Genomic DNA, 20,225 nt, shown 5'->3' on the forward strand with positions numbered 1-20,225 from the left:
GCAACTAAGAGCCATTAGTTTTACAAAATATCTCCTCATTTGCTGATATGGGCAGACATGCTGTCTGTCTGTTTGAATCTTATTGTGGGGCAGGCTAGTTATGGCGACATTCTTGATGAGATCTGCACCTCTCAATTTGCCTTTATGCTCTTGCTTATAAGCTTAACATGGGGGACACTTGGCAGGTAGAAAGGTGATGCATACATCCTGTAAGTACTCAGATCTGGCAGATTATAACCTTTTAATTAGAGTGCCCTCGAATCAAGGATTAAGGGAGCAATCTGACAATCAAGCCGGCCTTAAGGTGGATCTTAAACAAATGCATCACAACCAATGAGGTAGGAAAGCGGTTGAATACTGATGTGCTGGAATGTGCTGTACCACTTTGGATTGGGGCCAGAGGCTACTACTATTGAACCCTCTTTGCCTCAAAAAATGGAGGTATATTTGCCTGCAATTGAAAAAGTAACGTACAAAAGCAAGAGATTCTATTCTTGTCCTTTGCCTGCTATGCTAATTTTTGATATGCAGAGAGGTTTTAACATAGGAGAACATAAAAATGCAATTGTAATCTGAAATGGTCAACTCTGTTTTAACCTCTCATATTCTACTCTGTCCATGAGAGACAAGTTTTAAGGGAAAATATCTTTATGGGAAGGAGATATACAGGAGAGAATTGGACATGGGAGAGATTAAGTCTCCTCACATTCCTATGATCTCGATAAGTGGGTTCTTGGCAATAAGTGTAGTTTAAATAAAAGAAATGTATACATGTTTGCAATATGTAATCCCAGCCTCAGAAAAAGGGGCATGCAGTACATTCCAAACTGCTCTGTTGATTCCAGGAGCTAAATTGGACTGGAAAAGCTGTATTCTCCCTCCATTACACACTGTGCTCTAGAAAGTAAGCTTAACTATGTTTGGGATTATTGTTTTCTATAATTTATGAACTGAACATCAAGATAACCTTGTGTGGTTCAGTCAAAGGACCTCTCTAGTCCTGTGTATTGGGCACAGAGTGACCAGTTAAATATCTATGGAAAGCCCACAAGCAGAACATGCAACAGCACCTTCACGCTTGTGATCCTCAGAAGCATACTGTCTCTAGGTTAACTGGAGAGAATATTTATTACAGGTCGGAATGTTAGAAGGAAATGCTTCTCAGTAGTCAGATGGCTGTTACCATTGCTTTGTGTGTTGTGCATTATTAACGCATTATTTGGTAGTTGCCAACCTACCCCATGCAAAATATAAACAGAAAAATGCCATTTCCCTCCCTCTTGTGGTCAGTTCTGATATTGCCCATTACAAATGTTTAATGAAATGTGTAAAGACAATGAATTCTTCTCATACTATTTAGGCTTAATAGGAGAATAGCAAAAACACCTCTAAAATATCATTAAATACTCTTTAGAAGTCACTTTTGAAACTGAATAGAAAATGTCACTGTTACACCTAAAAAGTGACATTGTTGGTACTTATTCCATACCTTTCATAGTAATCTTGCAGGTTCTTGTTACATGGCTCTGTATAAAAAAGTAACTAATTACATGTGAAATAATTATAATTTTAAATAACCGGTTAATTCTAAGATATATTCTGAGACATATGTGTAGTGTCTAGAGGCCACCATCCTTCCTGGTAGTGTTCCATTTTTATTAGCGTGACTACTTCTCAGAAGATATGATGCTAGGAATGTGTTAGAGATGTAGCATAAAAGTCACATTGGATTTATCACTTTATTTCAGTGAGTATCTGGAAAACCATCAGATAGAGCTGGATTATCTGTCAGAATGCCACAAAGATACAAGGAGGAACTCCAGACTGGTAAGGATTCTTCCTCTCTAACTACAAGTGTTTCCCGAAAAGGCTTTCCTTTCACCTTGAACCTGTGTTATTCACAAAATGTTGTCAGGGCTCCAAGTGACACTCCAAGTGGTTTGTAACCCTCTTTAGTTTTGCTGATGCTTCTTCCATCTTTTTTTTTTCCTGAATGCAAACAATCTGATAATGAAGGATGGAATAGAACTGGTCATTCTAATTGGAGGATGCTGGGAGTTTTTTGTCCAAAAAGTAACTTCTTCAAAATTGCTTCCTGTGTTACATGTGAAAATATGCCCTCTAAAAAACTGTACAGGTCTTTGAACGCTTGTACGGCTGACTGCTCTTCTTTGTTCCATGCAAAGGAAGGTCTCGGTTTAGAAATGTTGCAAAATTGAGGTTCTCTGTAAATTCTTTCAAAACACAAAATAGCAAGCCGTGTGGATGTTGTTTTACATGTTATATCAGCTCAGATGAAACAAATTAATAATCTTTGAACTGCAGAGCTGGAAGGGACCGTATCGTCCAGCCCCTGTCAAAGAGGCACAGTGAGGAATTGAACTCCCAAACTCTGGCTCCTCTGCCAGATGCCTAAACCTCTAAGCTATCCAGCAGTTGTTCTTGTTGTTGTCTGATAGTATGGCAGTGGATGTGTTTGTTTGGACTAACGGTAGCAGCACTGAGGAAAAACTGTAGAAGTTTCTTTACAGCTCAGATATGGAGAATCTGAATCTGTTTCTCTTCCTGAATCACCTGATATTAAACTTTACAAAGAAGGTATTGGCATGTGCGCCTTGTAAAGTTTAGTACTAGTTGGTTGGGAAAAAAACAAATTGTATAAGCAAGACTGGGCAAAATGAAGCCCATCAGACATGAGATGATCTCAGTATGCCCCCAAATCCCTTCTTATCCTTAGTTCCCTTGAAGCCTTCCCCATTTTACCACCAAATGTCCAGTCTCAAACCAAGCACATAATTTGGCATTTAAGTGTACCTTTGTTCCCAAACCAGACTGGACACTTCTTCATTCACAAAGATCTCTTTTGGCCTGAGCCTGGACCTGGGAGAGACTGCATTTAAGTTGCTGACCACCAAAGAATTGATGCTTTTGAATTGTGGTGTTGGAGGAGACTCTTGAGAGTCCCCTGGACTGCAAGGAGATCAAATTTATCAATTCTGAAGGAAATCAACCCTGAGTGCTCATTGGAAGGACAAATCCTGAAGCTGAGGCTCCAATCCTTTGACCATCTCATGAGAAGAGAAATCTCCCTGGAAAAGACACTGATGTTGGGGAAAAGTGAAGTCAAGAGGAGAAGGGGACGACAGAGGACGAGATGGCGGAACAGTGTCATCAAAGCAACCAACATGAATTTGATCCAACTCCGGGAGGCAATGGAAGACAGGAGGGCCTGGCGTGCTCTGGTCCATGAGGTCGCAAACAGTTGGACATGACTTAGTGACAAAACAACAACAAACCCTTCCAGCTTCTAATGATGGAATCTGCCATTTGAATTTTTTCAATGGCCTCGGGGAAGTCAAAACTGGGCCCTAGATCCTCAGAACTATAACCAAACACTATTGTTTGGACTGCTATTTTTTATTCTTGTTGTTTACGTTCTTTTTTTTAAAAAAAATAAAGTATATATTGTACAATATAATGATATTAAAACTGTTACACAACAGTGTCTTTGAGCTATTGGCATATGCATATGACAGATACTAAAATAGATAGCTACTAATTCAATACATTTCTATTTCAGGCTTTCTATTATGATTTGGATAAGGTAAGGAACAAATATGTCTATTCTTCAGGGTTTTTTTAATTTTATTTTTGCTTTTTCATTCTCCATTTGTTTTTAGTCATATACTTTTAAGTTGCTGAATTGAGTTACAGTAGCTTCCTGGAAGACCACAGTGATTAAAATATAGTGTAGTTTTTATTTTGCTTGTTTAAATCTCTTTGGGGTTTTTTTTTGGGGGAAAAATCTCACCACTTGCTGGTAAGGATGATGAATGTGAATGTAGTTAGTCATAGATGTTTCCACATATTGGTTGATCATCTGATTTCTTAAAACAATGGTCCATGCTTAGCCAATGTGTAATTGTAACAAATGTTATTCTGCTAAGTAGTAGAAGGTCTGGAGTTGTATCACTAACCTCTATATCCTTTTGTTACATTTAAAAGCAAATCCGCTTGGTGGAAAGATATATCAGGAAACTGGAATTTCATATAAGCAAGGTAAAGATTTATATTTCCTGCCTTCAAGATATATGCTGCAGTAAAGACAGGTCTCTATGTATTTCATAATCACTGACTGAAAGGGAGTCACATTAGATGCTTTCTGAAAGCCATGATCACTTTCTTTGAAAAGGAAGAGATGCTGCTCCCCCTAATGGCTCCATTCATAGTGATTGTTGAGCACCACCCAAGACCAGCCTGTAGAACCAGTTTTTGTGTGATGCCAACATATTTGGAGGTGGGGAAGGGGAGATCTACTTGTTGTAAGAGAGGAGAGAAAGAGGAAGCTAAAATTAACTCTGTGACAGCTAAAATACCTGTTTCTCTCTCTCTTGTTATGCCTGAAGATTCCAGGAGCACATAAAGAAGAGTGCAGTATTTGCAGCTGTTCAAAGAACACATTGTTTAATAGAACAGCCTTCACCAATCTGATGCTTAATAGGTGCATTGGATTCCAGCTGCCATCATCCCCATCCAATATAGCCTTTCAAGTTAAGGAAGGATGATATAATGTTGGGATGGATGCTAGCATGCTGACCTTGTCCTGACATGCACTAGTTCAAACTCCTCAAAAACTTGCCACATTTAGTGGAAATGTTTAATGAAGTATTTTAAGTGCATTTGGCTTTTTAAATGTATTTCCCTTTAAAGGAAAATTTTCTAAGGTGAATATACTTAGAAAGCCCTTTTAGACTTTTCTATTCAACAAGGGAAGACCAGAGGTGACGCTTGGCAAAATGGAAATATTAAGATAGAGTTGGTATGTAGGCCCGTGGAACCCTTCCACACCATACAGTCAAACAATTTCTTTGTATGCCTGCCTCAGGCTGTCATCACTGTGAACAGCATCATTGACCATTGTGCATTTGGTAATCCACTTGTTCCCAATTGGTGCAGTTGCAAATGATCAATTCCAATTTGTAATCCTGAGCTAAGCAGTCATCAGAGGAATGTTGTGTTCGATGTACATGATTGTGCCTGACATCAGTGGGGCTTAAATATGTGGAATGCATAGAGGTGGGGCCCAATGTGCTAAATACTGCTCACAAGAGCTGCTTTCTTTGACTTCTTTAAAAAGCCAGCTATAAGCTCTAAAAATAAATATATGTTTTTCACATTTGTAGCTTTTGTTGGCATGGATAAAAAGTATGCTTTCATTAAGGGTTTACAAACTGTGTTAAAATTTGGAAAACTGTGTTTATGGGCTATGTCTTACAATGATTCAGTTGTTCCTCATTTGGCACGATCACTAATATTACACCAGTATGCGCACTGAATTTTACAGGGATGGTTGCATCCACTGCAACCACAGTGGAAATTAGGTTTTGCTTGGGAGTGGCAAAATTGGATCTGGGAAAGGGGACTATGTTCAGCCACTTTAACCATGTAACTATCTTTCTGTGCAGTTTCCAGAATTGTAGAAAAACATTGGGCTGCTTCACATATTTGTCTTCCTCTTTGCCTCTGCGTTTCATAAGATGCAGGAGCAAGTCTTGGGTTTCGATGCTTCTAGTTGCATATGGAATTAATAGCATAAATGGAGGCCTTTATGGATCTGCTCCAGCATAAAAAGGAGAAGGTAGATTGCAGAAATGTTCTGGCTCACTTTCTGTTAGAGTGCATTTTTGTTGTTGCATGTAATAGCCCATGTGCAGACCCTAATATCAGCAGACGAAAAGATCTTAGATAGTGGGCTTGGGACTGTTTTTCCCTCTGTGGTTCTGCATGCTGGAATAGATGAATGATGGCATAATTGTGTGTAACAGAGGTGGGCATCCTCTCTTCACTGTGCTTAACCTATTCTCTCTGCTGAAGGTCTGCTTGAGGCCCTTCCTCCGAGATCCTTGTTTCTTTCCCAGTCTACACACACCACTGCTGGGAGAGTCTTCCACAAGCCATTGGTCTTCCCAGTTGGGAAGATGAGAATCATACAGAGGAAGTCTCACTGTTTTCTCCAGTCAATGATCAGGAATAACAGCAAGACTTGCCTGCTTGACCTTCTATCTGAGAAAGCCAGCTGAGTAGAGGGGACTCTTTCCACATGTGATAAGATATTTTTGTTTTTTTGTACTGTGTAGGCATGTGCACATTGCTGGAAGGGTTTCAGGCCTTGAGTCTTAGTCCCACAATGTGATTAGGTGTGGTTTTGCAGATCTATGTACAGATACGTAATATTTCCACACCTAATGGACATCCTATTGATCTAAAATTATGTTTCCCACATAGGTTACACCATATTTTTTTAAAAAAAAACTGAATGTGAGTGTTCAGTTCAAGAATAACATTCCATGTTGTCTTATTTTCAGCTTCTTTTAATCCAAACATCCAGTGACTTAAACTGTAGAGAGCAAAGGATGACTGAAGTCAACTTTTTATTGAACCATATCCTATCTTTGAGGGCACATAACAAAATCAACATTCTAACTTTATATTTTCCCACTTGTCTGCCTTTTCTGTCATTTTTCTTTTTTTATAGGTAGAAGAACTATATGAAGCTTACAGTATCCAATGCAGACTTCGAGATGGTGCCTCAAATATGAAACATGCCTTTTCGTTATCCCCTTCCACTAAAGCATCAAGAGAGAGCCTGGTAGAAGTTTATAAAAACCTTCAAGAATGTACAGAGGTACAATTGCTTTTAGACCTGACAGTTCTAATTTTTAAAATCTACTCTTAAAGAAAAAAAGAGAATCTTGTCGCTGTGGAATCAGCTTGGAAAACAATTAATAGATTTGTAATCTGTATTATCTAACTATGAAGTTTTGAAATACATTCATCACCCAGAGTGCTCTGATATTGGTGAGGTTGCCATGTGTTAAGTATTAACATGGGGAAAGGAAAATCAAGATGTAGATGTTACGGACATGTCTATGGTAAACTGTTAGGGTAGTTTTAGAGCAAACTAGCTGTTATGTTTTCTTCTCTAGAATCATGATCATTTGTTGAAGCTACTAAGAATTGTATTAGCAATCAGTCTTAAAATATGACGCTATTAAGGTGCTACATTCAATATGCCAGCAAGTTTGGAAAAGTCAACAGTGGCCAGAGGACTGGAATAGATCAGTCTACATCCTAATCCCAAAGAATGGCAGTGCCAAAGAATGCTCCAACAACCATACAATTGCACTCATTTCACACGCTAGCAAGGTTATGCTCAAAATCCTCCAAAGTAGGCTTCAGCAGTATGTGGACCAAGAACTCCCAGAAGTACAAGTTGGATTTCGGAGGGGCATGGGAACTCGAGACCAAATTGCTAACATGCACTGGATTATGGAGAAAGCCAGAGAGTTCCAGAAAAACATCTACTTCTGCTTCGTTGACTGTGCAAAAGCCTTTGACTGTGTGGACCACAACAAACTATGGCAAGTCCTTAAAGAAATGGACGTGCCTCACCACCTTATCTATCTCCTGAGAAATCGATATGTGGGACAGGAAGCAACAGTTAGAACTGGATATGGAACAACCAGTTGGTTCAAAATTGGGAAAGGAGTATGACAAGGCTGTATATTGTCCCCCTGCTTATTTAACTTAAATGCAGAATACATCATGCAAAAGGCAGGACTGGAGGAATCCCAAACTGGAATCAAGATTGCCGGAAGAAACATCAACAATCTCAGATATGCAGATGATACCACTCTGATGGCAGAAAGTGATGAGGAATTAACGAACCTTGTAATGAGGGTGAAAGAGGAGAGTACAAAAAATGGTCTGAAGCTCAACATAAAAAAAACAACTAAGATCCTGGCAAATATAGCATTCACCCCATTATTCAGGAGGCAGTTTCCAATACTTCTGAATAAAAAGGTCTTTGCCAATAACAAGGGTATCTGAACAATTTATTTGTTGAAACATTCCCAGGATTGTCCTTCCTTCCTTCCTTCCTTCCTTCCTTCCTTCCTTCCTTCCTTCCTTCCTTCCTTCCTTCCTTCCTTCCTTCCTTCCTTCCTTCCTTCCTTCCTTCCTTCCTTCCTTCCTTCCTTCCTTCCTTCCTTCCTTCCTTCCTTCCTTCCTTCCTTCATCTCTCTTTTTGTATAACTTCTACTGCAGTCTGAGAAATGGTAGTGAAGTTGCTTTAATATTCCCAGAAAACTGGGGCTTGGGAGAGGTGTTGCAAGTGTCTCAGCTGTTATCTTTTTCTGTGTTTATGCTGGAGTGAATCCAACACGTTATGCTTACAAATACATAATGAAACCAATGCATGGTGATTACCTTAATGTCACGTTGTGTTTAGTGCCATTGATCCATTTCTGTGTTTTAGGATATGTGTCTGATTGAGGGAAGACTTGAAGTGCATTTGGGCGAGTTTCACTTAAAGATGAAAGGTAAGCCACATTTTTTTTGAAAGATTTAGAGTTCTTGGAAGAAGGAATGATCTTTAAGAGTGAAAAAGAGTGATATGTTAAGTAGGCATTCCATACTTACCCTTCTGCACATATTTGTAGTTTGGAAGTAGATTAGATTAGGCATCCTTCAGTCTTGAGAGACTATAGTAACGTGCTCTGAATAGAGGACTTGGAACAGCGTCTGGTGTGGCTGAGAAGGCCAATACGAGAGTGACAATCTCTTCCACACTGAAGACAAATACAATCTGTCCCCTGTCCAGCTCCCTGATTTTGCTGCTTTTGGGACTGCCTCTTTGCCTTGGCCTGCTGGACAAGGGTCTCTTCAAATTGGGAGAGGCCATGCAGCACCACCTGCCTCCAGGCTGAATACTCAGATGTCAAGGTTTCCCATTTGTTGAGGTCCATTTCTAAGGCCTTCAGATCCTGCTTGCAGATATCCTTGTATCGCAGCTGTGGTCTCCCTCTGGGGCGATTTCCCTGCACTAATTCTCCATATAGGAGATATTTTGGAATCTGACCATCAGCCATTCTCACAACATGCCCAAGCCATTGCTGTTTCAATAATGTATACATGCTAAAAATTCCAGCTCGTTCTAGGACTACTTTATTGGGAACTTTGTTCTACCAAAAATGTGTCCGAGACAACGCATATGGAACGTGTTTAGCTTCTCTCCTGCCGTGCTCAAGGGGTCCAGGACTTACTGCAGTACAGGAGTGTACTCATGACACAAGCTCTGTAGACCTGGATCTTGGTATATGCCATCGGCTTCTTATTAAGCCATGCTCTCTTTGTGAGTCTAGAGAACATGGTAACTGCTTTGCCAATGTGTTTATCCAGCTCGACATCTAGGGACAGAGTATCAGAGATCGTTGAGCTAAGGTACACAAAGTCATGAACAACTTCCAATTCATGTATGGAAATGGTAACATAGGGAGGTGAGCCCATGCCCTGGCCCATGACTTGCGTTTTCTTTAGGCTGATTGTTAATCCAAAGTCCTTGCTAAAACGATTCATGAGTTGTTGGAGATCTTCAGCAGAATGGGCAACAACAACTGAGTAATCAGTGAAGAGGAATTTCTGCATGCATTTCAGTGGAGTTTGGTCTTAAAGATTAAAGAGCTTTCCATCTTATCTAGTCTGGAGGTAGACACCTTCTGTTGCAGTTCCAAAAGCATGCTTCAGAATGACAGCAAAAAAGATCCCAAACAGGGTTGGCATGAGAACACAGCCCTATTTCACTCCGCTTTGGATGTCAAAGGGATCTGATGTTGAGTCATCAAAAACTACAGTGCCCTTCATTTCCTCATGAAAGGACCGGATGATGTTAAGGAGTTGAGGTGGACATCCAATCTTGGGAAGTATTTATAAAAGGCCATCCCTGCTAACCAAATCAAAGGCCTTTGTGAGAACTATGAAGGCCACAAAGAGTGGCTGTTGTTGTTCCCTACATTTCTCCTGCAACTGTCTGAGAGGGAAAATACCATGTCAGTGGTGGATCTATTAGCTGGAAATCCACACTGTGATTCTGGATAGACTCTGTCTGCAAGCACCTGGAGTCTCTTCAGCACAACATGGGCAAGCAGCTTCCCTACAACGCTGAGAAGAGAGATGCCACACTAGTCTCCTTTGTTCTTATACAATGTGACAATATTTGCATCCTTCATGTCCTGTGGTACTCCACCTTCCTTCCAGCAAAGACAAAAGATTTCATACAGCTCAGTAGTGATGATCTCTTTACAGCACTTCAGCAGGGATGTTATCCTTCCCAGGTGCCTTGGTGCCTTGCTAGAGGTGATGGGATCCAAGGACGCTTTTATTTCTGCTAAAGTTGGTTTGCTGTCGAACTCTTCCAGACAGGCAGGCACTTGGTGTTGTTTAATGCCTCTTTGGTTACTACATTGTCTCTGGAATATAGCTCAGAGTAGTGCTGCACCCAGCATTCCATCTGCTGTGCTCGGTCCTGGATGTTCACACATGTAGCAGACTTCAAAGGAACAGATTTCTTTTGTATTGGATCTAAAGCCTGCTTGATACCATCATACATTCCCTTGATGTTATCTGTGTCCACTGCTATCTGTATCTGAGAGCAGAGCTGAAGCCAATAATCATTGGAGCATCTCCTGGCAGCCTGTTGGACTTTGCTATGAGCATCTCGAAGAGCCTGCAAGTGTACTCACTAGGATAGGCTTTGTATGCTGCTAGATTTCTCCTCTTTTCCTTGATGGCTGGCATCAGCTCCTCCGAATGGGCTTCAAACCACTCTGGCATCTTTTTGGTTTTCTTGCCAAATATGGGCAAGGCAGTGTTATAAACAGTGTTCTTGAAATGTTCCCATTGTTCAGGTGCATTTGCATCAGCTGGGCCTGGAAAGGTTTCCTCAAGTGCCTGGGCAAATTCCTCCACTTTTCTTTGATTGTGAGTCTTGCTGATGTCAATATGTGGTCTTCCTTCCTTTGGAAGTTTGTAAGTAACTAGCTTAAAAAGCAAGTACTTGCAAAGTTACTTTGGGTGTAAAATTTTAGTTACTTTTAAGAACATTTAAAGGTACTTTAAGAGACTTTTGGCAGGAATTTTTCAAGTTTCATGTCATTCTTTTATGTGTTTTGAACAGCAAGGGAAGTATTGTTTTGTTTCATCTCACTTTCTGAATGTGCAATATCAGAACAGGCCGTTAGATGGAACGAACAGCTGGCCTACTGTTACTCACATTGCAACCCATTGCTTTAGCCAAAAAAGCAACAGTAATGCTAATTGTTATTTGAGTGCCCCAAAATAACAAGCAATGTGTTTAGCTCTTTAAACAACCAGAGCCCAAGTTAAACTCTGAGCCTTTAGAGCAGCGATGGTGAACCTATGCCATGCATGCCACAGCTGGCACGCAGAGCCCTTTCTCCAGTCACGCGAGCCATAAGCAACCGGTTCTCTACTCCCTCCCCCAAGCCAAACCTCAGGAGGCAGCTGCAGTTGCATTGCTGGTGCTTCGACAGGCGGCCAGAATCTGGAGCAGCTGATGCTGGCGGCAGATCTGGAGAGGGATCTCGAGGCACCTCTCTGCCTGGGATTCCCTCTTCTTCTGTCACTTCCGGTTCCGCCACCACCACTTCCGGTTTTGTGCCTGCCACCTGCTGGGTTTTTTGTTTTTTGTTTCCAGTTTGGGCACTCAAGCCCAAAAAGGTTTGCCACCACTGCTTTAGAGTCTGCTTCTTATTTTTTTTTTTAAGTCAAGAAGAGTTATGCAGTGCTAGCTGATCTGAGCTCCAGAGCATTTATTTACTGGATAACAGTTATTTAAAAAACAACCATTGCCAACATTACATTGTTTGAATTGATTTGCTAGCCAATAAACTTTTCTTGTGGCATTTACTTAAAGGTTGGTAAGAGCATTCCAAAGTCTTCAACATTTCATGCTAATTGTTTCTTTTCCCCCCAAATCTATATATGTTACAACTTCCTTCTTTGTGCTGTTTCCAGGGCTGGTGGGTTATGCACGTCTCTGCCCAGGGGACCAGTATGAGGTATGGTATCCAGCAATTCAGTTGCAAGAAAATGTTCCTTGAATATGTGGGAAGGACTGTGTAGTTCAAGAAAAGAGCAGAAATGCTTCTGTCAAACGCTTCAGTCCCTGACATCTCCATGTAGGACTGGAAGGGAATTGCTTGAAATCTTGGGTGCTTGCGCTCACTCTCTATAGGCCAGCCTTCCACAGTCTGGTGTCCACCTGTTCTGCTTGACTACATCTCCCACCATCCTCCATCAAAATGGCTTTGGCCACTATGTCTCAGGATGATGGAAATTATCGTGCAATACACCAGAACGGTATCAGGTTGGGGAAGGCTGGGGCAACCTGCATGGACACATAGTTGGAGATGGTATAAGGTATTTTCCTGTGTTCCCACCAAGAGGAACATAAAGGACATTTCTATAAAGGGACATGAAATTGCAAGATGCTGTTAAAATGGATCCAGCCTTTAGAAATCTGAATTATATTGTGGTCTATTGTTAGTGAAAATAGAGGAGGCATGCTGAACAAGCTATCACCTTAGTTTGTGTACATACAATGGCCAAAGTCCTTTTGTGCAGCTCTGGTCTGCTGAAGGAATGATGTCTACATTGGTGGACTGCTGCTGATTAAATATTTCCTTTTGGGGGGGGGGGAGAGGTACATGATGTACAGACAATGAGAAGAAGTTACATCCACCCTGAAGTTGAAATGGGAAATCATTAATTAGTGGCAATTAGTCAATGATGATGTCATTCCCATTGTGCAAGCACCCAACAAAATTTTTGCACATAATAGTTAAAATGGTTTGTTATTCTGCATGCTAGTTAACATAAGAACAGGGTTGGTGGTTCAGATCAGTGGCCTGTCTAGTTCAACATTATGTTTACAAAGTGGCTAATCTATGGGGAACCTTTTAGTAGTAACTGCACCCACTTGGGCTCCATGATCACTGCAGATGGAGACAGCAGCCCTGAAATTAAAAGACGCCTGCTTCTTGGGAGGAAAGCGATGACAAACCTCGACAGCATCTTAAAAAGCAGAGACATCACATTGCCAACAAAAGTCCGAATAGTCAGAGCTATGGTTTTTCCTGTAGTGACGTTTGGAAGTGAGAGCTGGACCATAAAGAAAGCTGACTGTTAGGAAAGTGTGAAGGCAAGAGGAGAAGGAGACAACAGAGGATGAGATGATTGGACAGTGTTATCGAAGCAACCAATATGAATTTGACACAACTCCGGGAGGCAGTGGAAGATAGGAGGGCCTGGCGTGCTCTGGTCCATGGGGTCACGAAGAGTCGGACATGACTGAACGACTAAACGAACGAACACACCCACCATGCTGAATTTCCCAGCTGCTGAAGGAGAGAGGCATTGCTGCCTTTAATGCTGGAGGCAATATCGAGCCCTCTTGACTAATAGCCACTGGGACCTCTAACCTGCATGCATTCATCCAACTTTCTATAAGACTCTCCTAATCTCACTTAGTAGGAATTAAAATATTTGTTTTTTACTGCCCCAGCAAATAATGGGCCAAACTAGGTGATACATTAAATGTGTATGTTTGATAAGTCTCGCTTTTACTTTTATAAATAGCCATAATATAGGAAACTGTCTTATTCTAAGTCTGTCGGTCTGTCTAGTCAAATATTGTGAACTCTGTTGGGCAGCAACTGTCCAAGGTTTCAGGCAGGGTTCTCTCTTAGCCCTACCTGGAAATTTCTGATATTCCATAGTGGTTTTGCATTGAAGTTCCAGGTCAGATTCTGCTTTCCTTTCAAAGTCAGATGAGATCGGGTATGGTTTGCTGGTGTGGCAACACAGATAGGGGTTTTATTAATCTTTCCACTTGTACTGTGCTTCTCATTAAACTATATGCCTGCCTAGTGACTATTTGCCTCAGGAAAGAAGTGGCCACAACACTGCTCTTCTAGAGCATTGTGTCTCAAGAACTATAGAGTTGCACTACTTGGAAACCTGCATTAACACCTGAAGTGTCCTTCTGATGGTATCCTCCCCTTATCTATGTCTTCAGGTGTTTGTACGGCTGGGCCGCCAGAAGTGGAAACTGAAAGGCAGAATTCTAACAGATGACAGTCAAGCATGGGATGAAGAGGAAAAAGTTTTCATACCCAATCTTCATGAAAAGTTTGAAATCAAGGTGATAACAAGTGTTAATTGGAGTTCTTGCCAATTGCTAAGTATTTTGCTCACTTCACTTTCTTCTGTGTAGTTGGTACACAGCTCTGCATATGTTTTCAGGAAGATAGCCACATATTGTGTTTTTCAGCAACAGCAAAAAATGAACAGCACAGACACTGCGATGTCTGTAATTCTAACAAAGGTATTTTAGTTTGGGTTTTTTGTGTATACAATCCACTCCTTCAGACTCATTGAGCTCAAATCTGGGGCACAAGTTTATATAGAGTCCATGTGGTAGTAGCCTTGGCAGTAGTGGGTATAGGGTATCAAGTGGAATGACACTAGTAGAGATGTACAGATTTGTGGGTTTTTTTAAAGCACAAATCTCAACATTTCTCAGATAGCATAGTTACTGGAGTTGTAGGTCAAAAACACAAATTTGCACACCTCTTAGGCAATAGCATATCAACACTGGGTAACACCAAAACATCCAAGGTATAGCCTTATTAACACAGTAAATGAATATTCAGGGTGTTAGCAGAGTTAAATCTTGGCAATCTTGGCAGCATGAATATTTAGACAATAAAAATTTTCAGGGAGAATACATTGTATACTAAAAACCTATGGTTGCGCTCAAGACAGTAGAGAAATCCAGCTAAAAAGCCCCGATCTCTCTTTAATCCCTTACAAGCACACTGGAATTTATAGATGTAAACCCCTTCAGCAACTGCATTCCCAAATCTCCCTTTACAATTTCTTTTTCCTACAATAGCCACTTTGTGATCAGCAACAGAGTCCTGGGAAGTTGAAATATTCTGACACTAGCTTCTCTGTGTTGCCATTTCTGATATCAGATTTGTGTCTGTTTGTCCTCTTGCATACAGACTGCCCTGTCTTCTCGTAGAATGCAGATGGGGACCTTGGGCAAAAAAATTACATGTATCATATTAGAAGATGAACCAATGAACGAGCGCATGATCATTGTTCTCCTTCTTCAAAGTACAGAAGGGCAGCTAACAATCTGGCATGCAAACATTATTTTTTTTCCTCCATAACACGTCATTGGATGCCATTATGTGTACAATGCACCAAAGCCAGATTGTTTTGGAGCAAACAATTCCATTTCCCAGGTTTTGTGACTTGGCTCTTGCTGACACACAAAGTTCTCTGAAATGGCACGCTTCACTTACAGCTTTTAAAGTCTGCAAGCAATTCTCGCAAAACTCCTTATTTGCTGGCAGTGTATGTATGTGCATTGAGGAGTGGGCAGGAATACACAGGATGGAATTCCTTATCCCTTTCCAGCAGATTGTTAGAAGTATGCTTAAAATGTTCCTTTCTTGACCAACCCCCCCCCACTCCATGCTGAGAGGTTAATTGAGATGCACTGTACAAATACTGTGAGAAAACATGCAAGTCTTGTGCTATGCCAGTGACAATGAATCATGTTCTCCAGATTTAAGGAAAAAGTAACAGAATTGGCTTTCATGTTGTTTGCTCATCTGAATGTTATGTTAGATGTACTGCTTTTGTCCATCTTGGGGGTGTTTCAGGTATGTATTCTTACCAAAATCTGTGGCAACCAGCAATGACTTGGATGTGGGAAATGGCCTTCATTAACTGAAATTTCATACTATCCAAAAACAACCTTTCTGTTTGAAGTGGGATCTGTGATATAGCTGCAGAACATCTTTGAGCAATTTAAGCTCGAAAGCATAGTTCACTTAAAAACTTATTGACGTTCTCTCATCAGAACACTGGAAAATTAAAACTCATTGTTTGGTCAGGATAGAATTTCTGTATGGAATGCATACTACAAATAAGCAAACCCTCAAATAATGTATTCAGATGATGTTGATGACAATGATAATGACATGCTATCATGTGAATTCTGACTTAATTAACCACTTTGAGGGTTTTTCATGCATAAAGTACTCAAAAGCAGTTTATCATCCCCTTCCTCTGCTCTGTGACTGTGCAGTTTGCTGAAAGGTACACAGGCTAGCTTTTCTTTTAGGAGGCTTTCTTTCACAAATTGAATTCCCAACCTCTGGCTCTGTAGCCAGGTACCCAGCTCATTTTGCTATCCACCCAGGGGTGTATTCAGATGCAGGTTTGAAGCCATACTACCAAAAGTTGCTTCCGTTTTCCTTCTCTTCCCCCAGGACTATGCTGCTAAGGTATAACTAAGTACTCAATGTGGTCTGCGATCAAGGGTAATTAGAAACTCAAAATGTGCACATGGAGAATTGTTAGGGTAGTGAATTACAAAAGGAATAACATTTTGAATGTGTTTTTGACTCAGTGAGGGCCAAATATGAAAACAAAAATTGACATATGTATGTTGTTTCTCTGTATTGTGGCTTTTCTTGAAGAAGGACAGCTAATATAGCCTTTGCTAACTAAGGATGCATGAAAATATTCTAATGGTTTGGAGAGAACGTTCTCTGTACAACACACTGCAGGATTTATTTTTATTTCACCTAACTTGTGTTGTACCTACCTTCTCTGCAAAAGTATTGGTGTGCATACAGCAACATTTGAGTTAGTGCTTGGATGATACCATTGTTTTTTTTTCAGGTCACAGAACTGCGAGGATTGAGTACCCTCTTGGTTGGCCTGGTGACCTGTGATACCATAGACTTCTTCACAACTAGGCCTTATATCATTGTTGTGGATATAACAGAATTAGGTACCATCAAACTGCAACTGGAGGTTCTCTGGAAGTAAGTATAGTGACTTGTACGCATGACACCAACCGTCAGGTCACAGTTTAGTTGGGTGGTTAACTAGGATGGCCATATGTCTTCCTTTAGGAAGTACAGTCTTCCATTTGAAGAGCTGTCCTCCTTTTTGATTATGTGAAAGTGGCCACCCTACTCCATCCGGTGAATTTCCCTGGCCAAGCAGGGAATATAGAGATTTTGATTGATAAAAGCTAATCAGTTCACTCTTGTAAAATCAATTGGTTTGAGGAGAGGTCATTTGGTAAGAAAAGATGCAAACAATTCTGTGTGAAATTCAGATGTGAAGTCATTCCCAGTATTGGACAATCTGAAATCACTTTTCAAATTATTCTTCTGAAATAACTGATTGTTACCTACTAAGCATTTCAACAAAACTATGACTTGTGTTTATTTTATTTATATATTTACTGTTATACCTGCCCCAGGGTGGTTTCCTAGTCACTGCCTGGTGCAATACAGTGAGCAGCAGTGTATTTCTACTTACCTTATGGTAATAATGCTGAATTGTGTTCACATTTGCATATATTAGCATATGCAAGTCGATTGCAAAAACATCCGTTTTAAAAGTGAAGAATGTTGTTCTTTCTTGTTTTCTTTGTCCTCTTTGTCATCCTTATTGGCAGTGGAGCAGCTGCTACCCTATAGTCAACCGGCAGTTCTTATGTTGCCATTGGAGTTTACCAGCACTGCATCAAGGACATGGAAACATGTTTTCCAGTTGTGAAGGAAAATTAAAAGACATTAATTGTGTGTGTGTGGGCAAAACAGCTCAGAAATGTTACTTTTTGGACCATGCTAGCTGGCTGGGGCTGCTGGGAGTCTCCCTCTCCCTCTCTCTGTTCACTGAACCCAGCATATCTCAGTGGTTCCAAGCTTTGGGTCCCCATATATTCTTGGACTGCAATTCCCAGAAATCCTGGCCAGCACAGCTAGTACTAAAGGCTTCTGGGAGTTTTAGTCCAAGAACACATGAGGACCCAAAGTTCAGAACCATTGGCATACTGAAGTTGAACATTTAATTTGTATAGTGAATCACATGTGCAAGAAAGGGCCATGTATGTGTGTCATTCAGGCAAGAGTGAGGTGTTCCAGGTTTATTGGTAGCACTTAATAACACACCATTCTCTTCTTATCTACAGACCAAGATCAGGTTAGTTAGTGGCAACTACAGCAGTTCTTGCAACATGCTTCACCTTCATAAATATTGAATAAAAGAAAAAATATTTGGGAAAAGAGTAAAGACTCAGGAGTAGCTGTGGCTTTTATCTGCCTTTCTTCCTTTCACATGTAAGGTAAAGGTAAAGGTTCCCCTTGACATTTATTCCAATCATGTCCAACTCTACAATGCCGTGCTCATCCTCATTTCCAAGCTATAGAGCCAGCGTTTGTCCGAAGACAGTTTCCGTGGTCATGTGGCCAGTGCAACTAGACACGGAACGCTGTTACCTTCCCACCAAGGTGGTACCTATTTAACTACTCCCTTTTACATGCCTTTGAACTGCTAGGTTGGCTGGAGCTGGGACAAGTGACAGGAGCTCACTCTGTCGCGTGGATTTGATCTTACGACTGCTGGTCTTCTGACCTTGCAGCACAGAGACTTCTGCGTTGGTGGTAATTTTGCCATGCCTCTGCCTAGTGTCCATTTTACAAAAAACCAAATTGCTCTAGGGGTAACTCATTCTGCTTTCTTTGGCCATGTCTATACAAATAATGAGAACTCCCAGAAGTACAAGCGGGATTCCGAAGGGGCAGAGGAACTCGAGACCAAATTGCCAACATGCGCTGGATTATGGAGAAAGCCAGAGAGTTCCAGAAAAACATCTACTTCTGCTTCATTGACTATGCAAAAGCCTTTGACTGTGTGGAGCACAGCAAACTATGGCAAGTCCTAAAAGAAATGGGCGTGCCTGACCACCTTATCCATCTCCTGAGAAACCTATATGTGGGACAGGAAGCAACAGTTAGAACTGGATATGGAACAACGGATTGGTTCAAAATTGGGAAAGGATTACGACAAGGCTGTATACTGTCACCCTGCTTATTTAACTTATATGCAGAATACATCATGCGGAAGGCTGGACTGGAGGAATCCCAAGCTGGAATTAAGATTGCAGGAAGAAATATCAACAACCTCCTATATGCAGATGATACCACTCTGATGGCGGAAAGTGAGGAGGAACTAAAGAACCTTGTAATGAGGGTGAAAGACGAGAGTGCAAAAAACGGTCTGAAACTCAACATCAAAAAAACTAAGATCATGGCCACTGGTCCCACCATCACCTCCTGGGAAATAGAAGGGGAAGATATGGAGGCAGTGACAGATTTTACTTTCTTGGGCTCCATGATCACTGCAGATGGAGACAGCAGCCCTGAAATTAAAAGACGCCTGCTTCTTGGAAGGAAAGCGATGACAAACCTTGACAGCATCTTAAAAAGCAGAGACATCACCTTGCCAACAAAAGTCCGAATAGTCAAAGCTATGGTTTTTCCTATAGTGTTGTATGGAAGTGAGAGCTGGACCATAAAGAAAGCTGACCGCCGAAGAATTAATGCCTTTGAATTGTAGTGCTGGAGGAGACTCTTGAGAGTTCTCTGGACTGCAAAGAGAACAAACCTATCAAATCTAAAGGAAATCAACCCCGAGTGCTCATTGGAAGGACAGATCCTGAAGCTGAGGCTCCAGTACTTTGGCCATCTCATGAGAAGAGAAGACTCCTTGGAAAAGACTTTGATGTTGGGAAAGTGTGAAGGCAAGAGGAGAAGGGGACGACCGAGGATGAGATGGTTGGACAGTGTCATCGAAGCAACCAACATGAATTTGACACAACTCCGGGAGGCGGTGGAAGATAGGAGGGCCTGGCGTGCTCTGGTCCATGGGGTCACGAAGAGTCGGACACGACTAAACGACTGAACAAACAAAAAATACAAATAATGAAGAAAGTGAGAGTAAATGGATTTGAAAAGGAAAGCTTTCGAAGCAAGTGCAATAAAATATAAAATTACAGGGTAGGAAAAAACACTGCCTGAAACAAGTTGCTTGTGTGTCTTATCTGTTTTCCTATAGTGACATTTAACACAATTGTCCCTAAATGGACTCCGCAGTTATGCTACGCTCCTCTTCAACCATTCCAGCATCACCACTTGTCTTCTGTTTGAAAAATTTATCAGAGGAGGCTCTGCCTTGCTCTTAACTAAATTTAAAAAATAAGATCACTTGCTTTCTATATGTTTATAGTAAATGGTTTGTTATTAAAGGCAGCCTTGAAGAGCTACAATTGTTTTAGGATAACAGGCACCTAAGCACAGTAAGAGATAGCTTCTTCCATAGGATAAAAAGATTTTCTTGAATAGCACAGTGACCTTTGTCTTTCTTTTAAAAGACAAGAAAGCAAATAAACAAGCAAAAGAAGGAGGAGCTGCCTGCAGCACTTCTGC

General features: G+C 41.0%; 1 protein-coding gene across 4 annotated transcripts in view; it reads left to right on the top strand.

Annotated features, from left to right (window-relative positions):
* Positions 1-20,225, top strand: part of RIPOR3 (RIPOR family member 3) — a 145,979-nt gene that overhangs the window by 101,911 nt on the left and 23,843 nt on the right. For all 4 annotated transcript variants that reach the window (XR_013544479.1, XM_078392184.1, XM_020779503.3 and 1 more), the window contains 8 exons: positions 1,749-1,827; positions 3,581-3,604; positions 4,006-4,059; positions 6,536-6,685; positions 8,318-8,381; positions 11,875-11,918; positions 13,937-14,062; positions 16,624-16,769. Coding sequence is in view for 3 of the 4 variants with exons in the window: in XM_078392184.1 (XP_078248310.1) it covers positions 1,749-1,827; positions 3,581-3,604; positions 4,006-4,059; positions 6,536-6,685; positions 8,318-8,381; positions 11,875-11,918; positions 13,937-14,062; positions 16,624-16,769 (687 nt within the window). In the remaining variant the exon portion in view is untranslated. The remainder of the gene's footprint in view (positions 1-1,748; positions 1,828-3,580; positions 3,605-4,005; positions 4,060-6,535; positions 6,686-8,317; positions 8,382-11,874; positions 11,919-13,936; positions 14,063-16,623; positions 16,770-20,225) is intronic.

Source organism: Pogona vitticeps, chromosome 4, assembly GCF_051106095.1.
Source record: "Pogona vitticeps strain Pit_001003342236 chromosome 4, PviZW2.1, whole genome shotgun sequence".
Taxonomy (NCBI): Eukaryota; Metazoa; Chordata; class Lepidosauria; order Squamata; family Agamidae; genus Pogona; species Pogona vitticeps.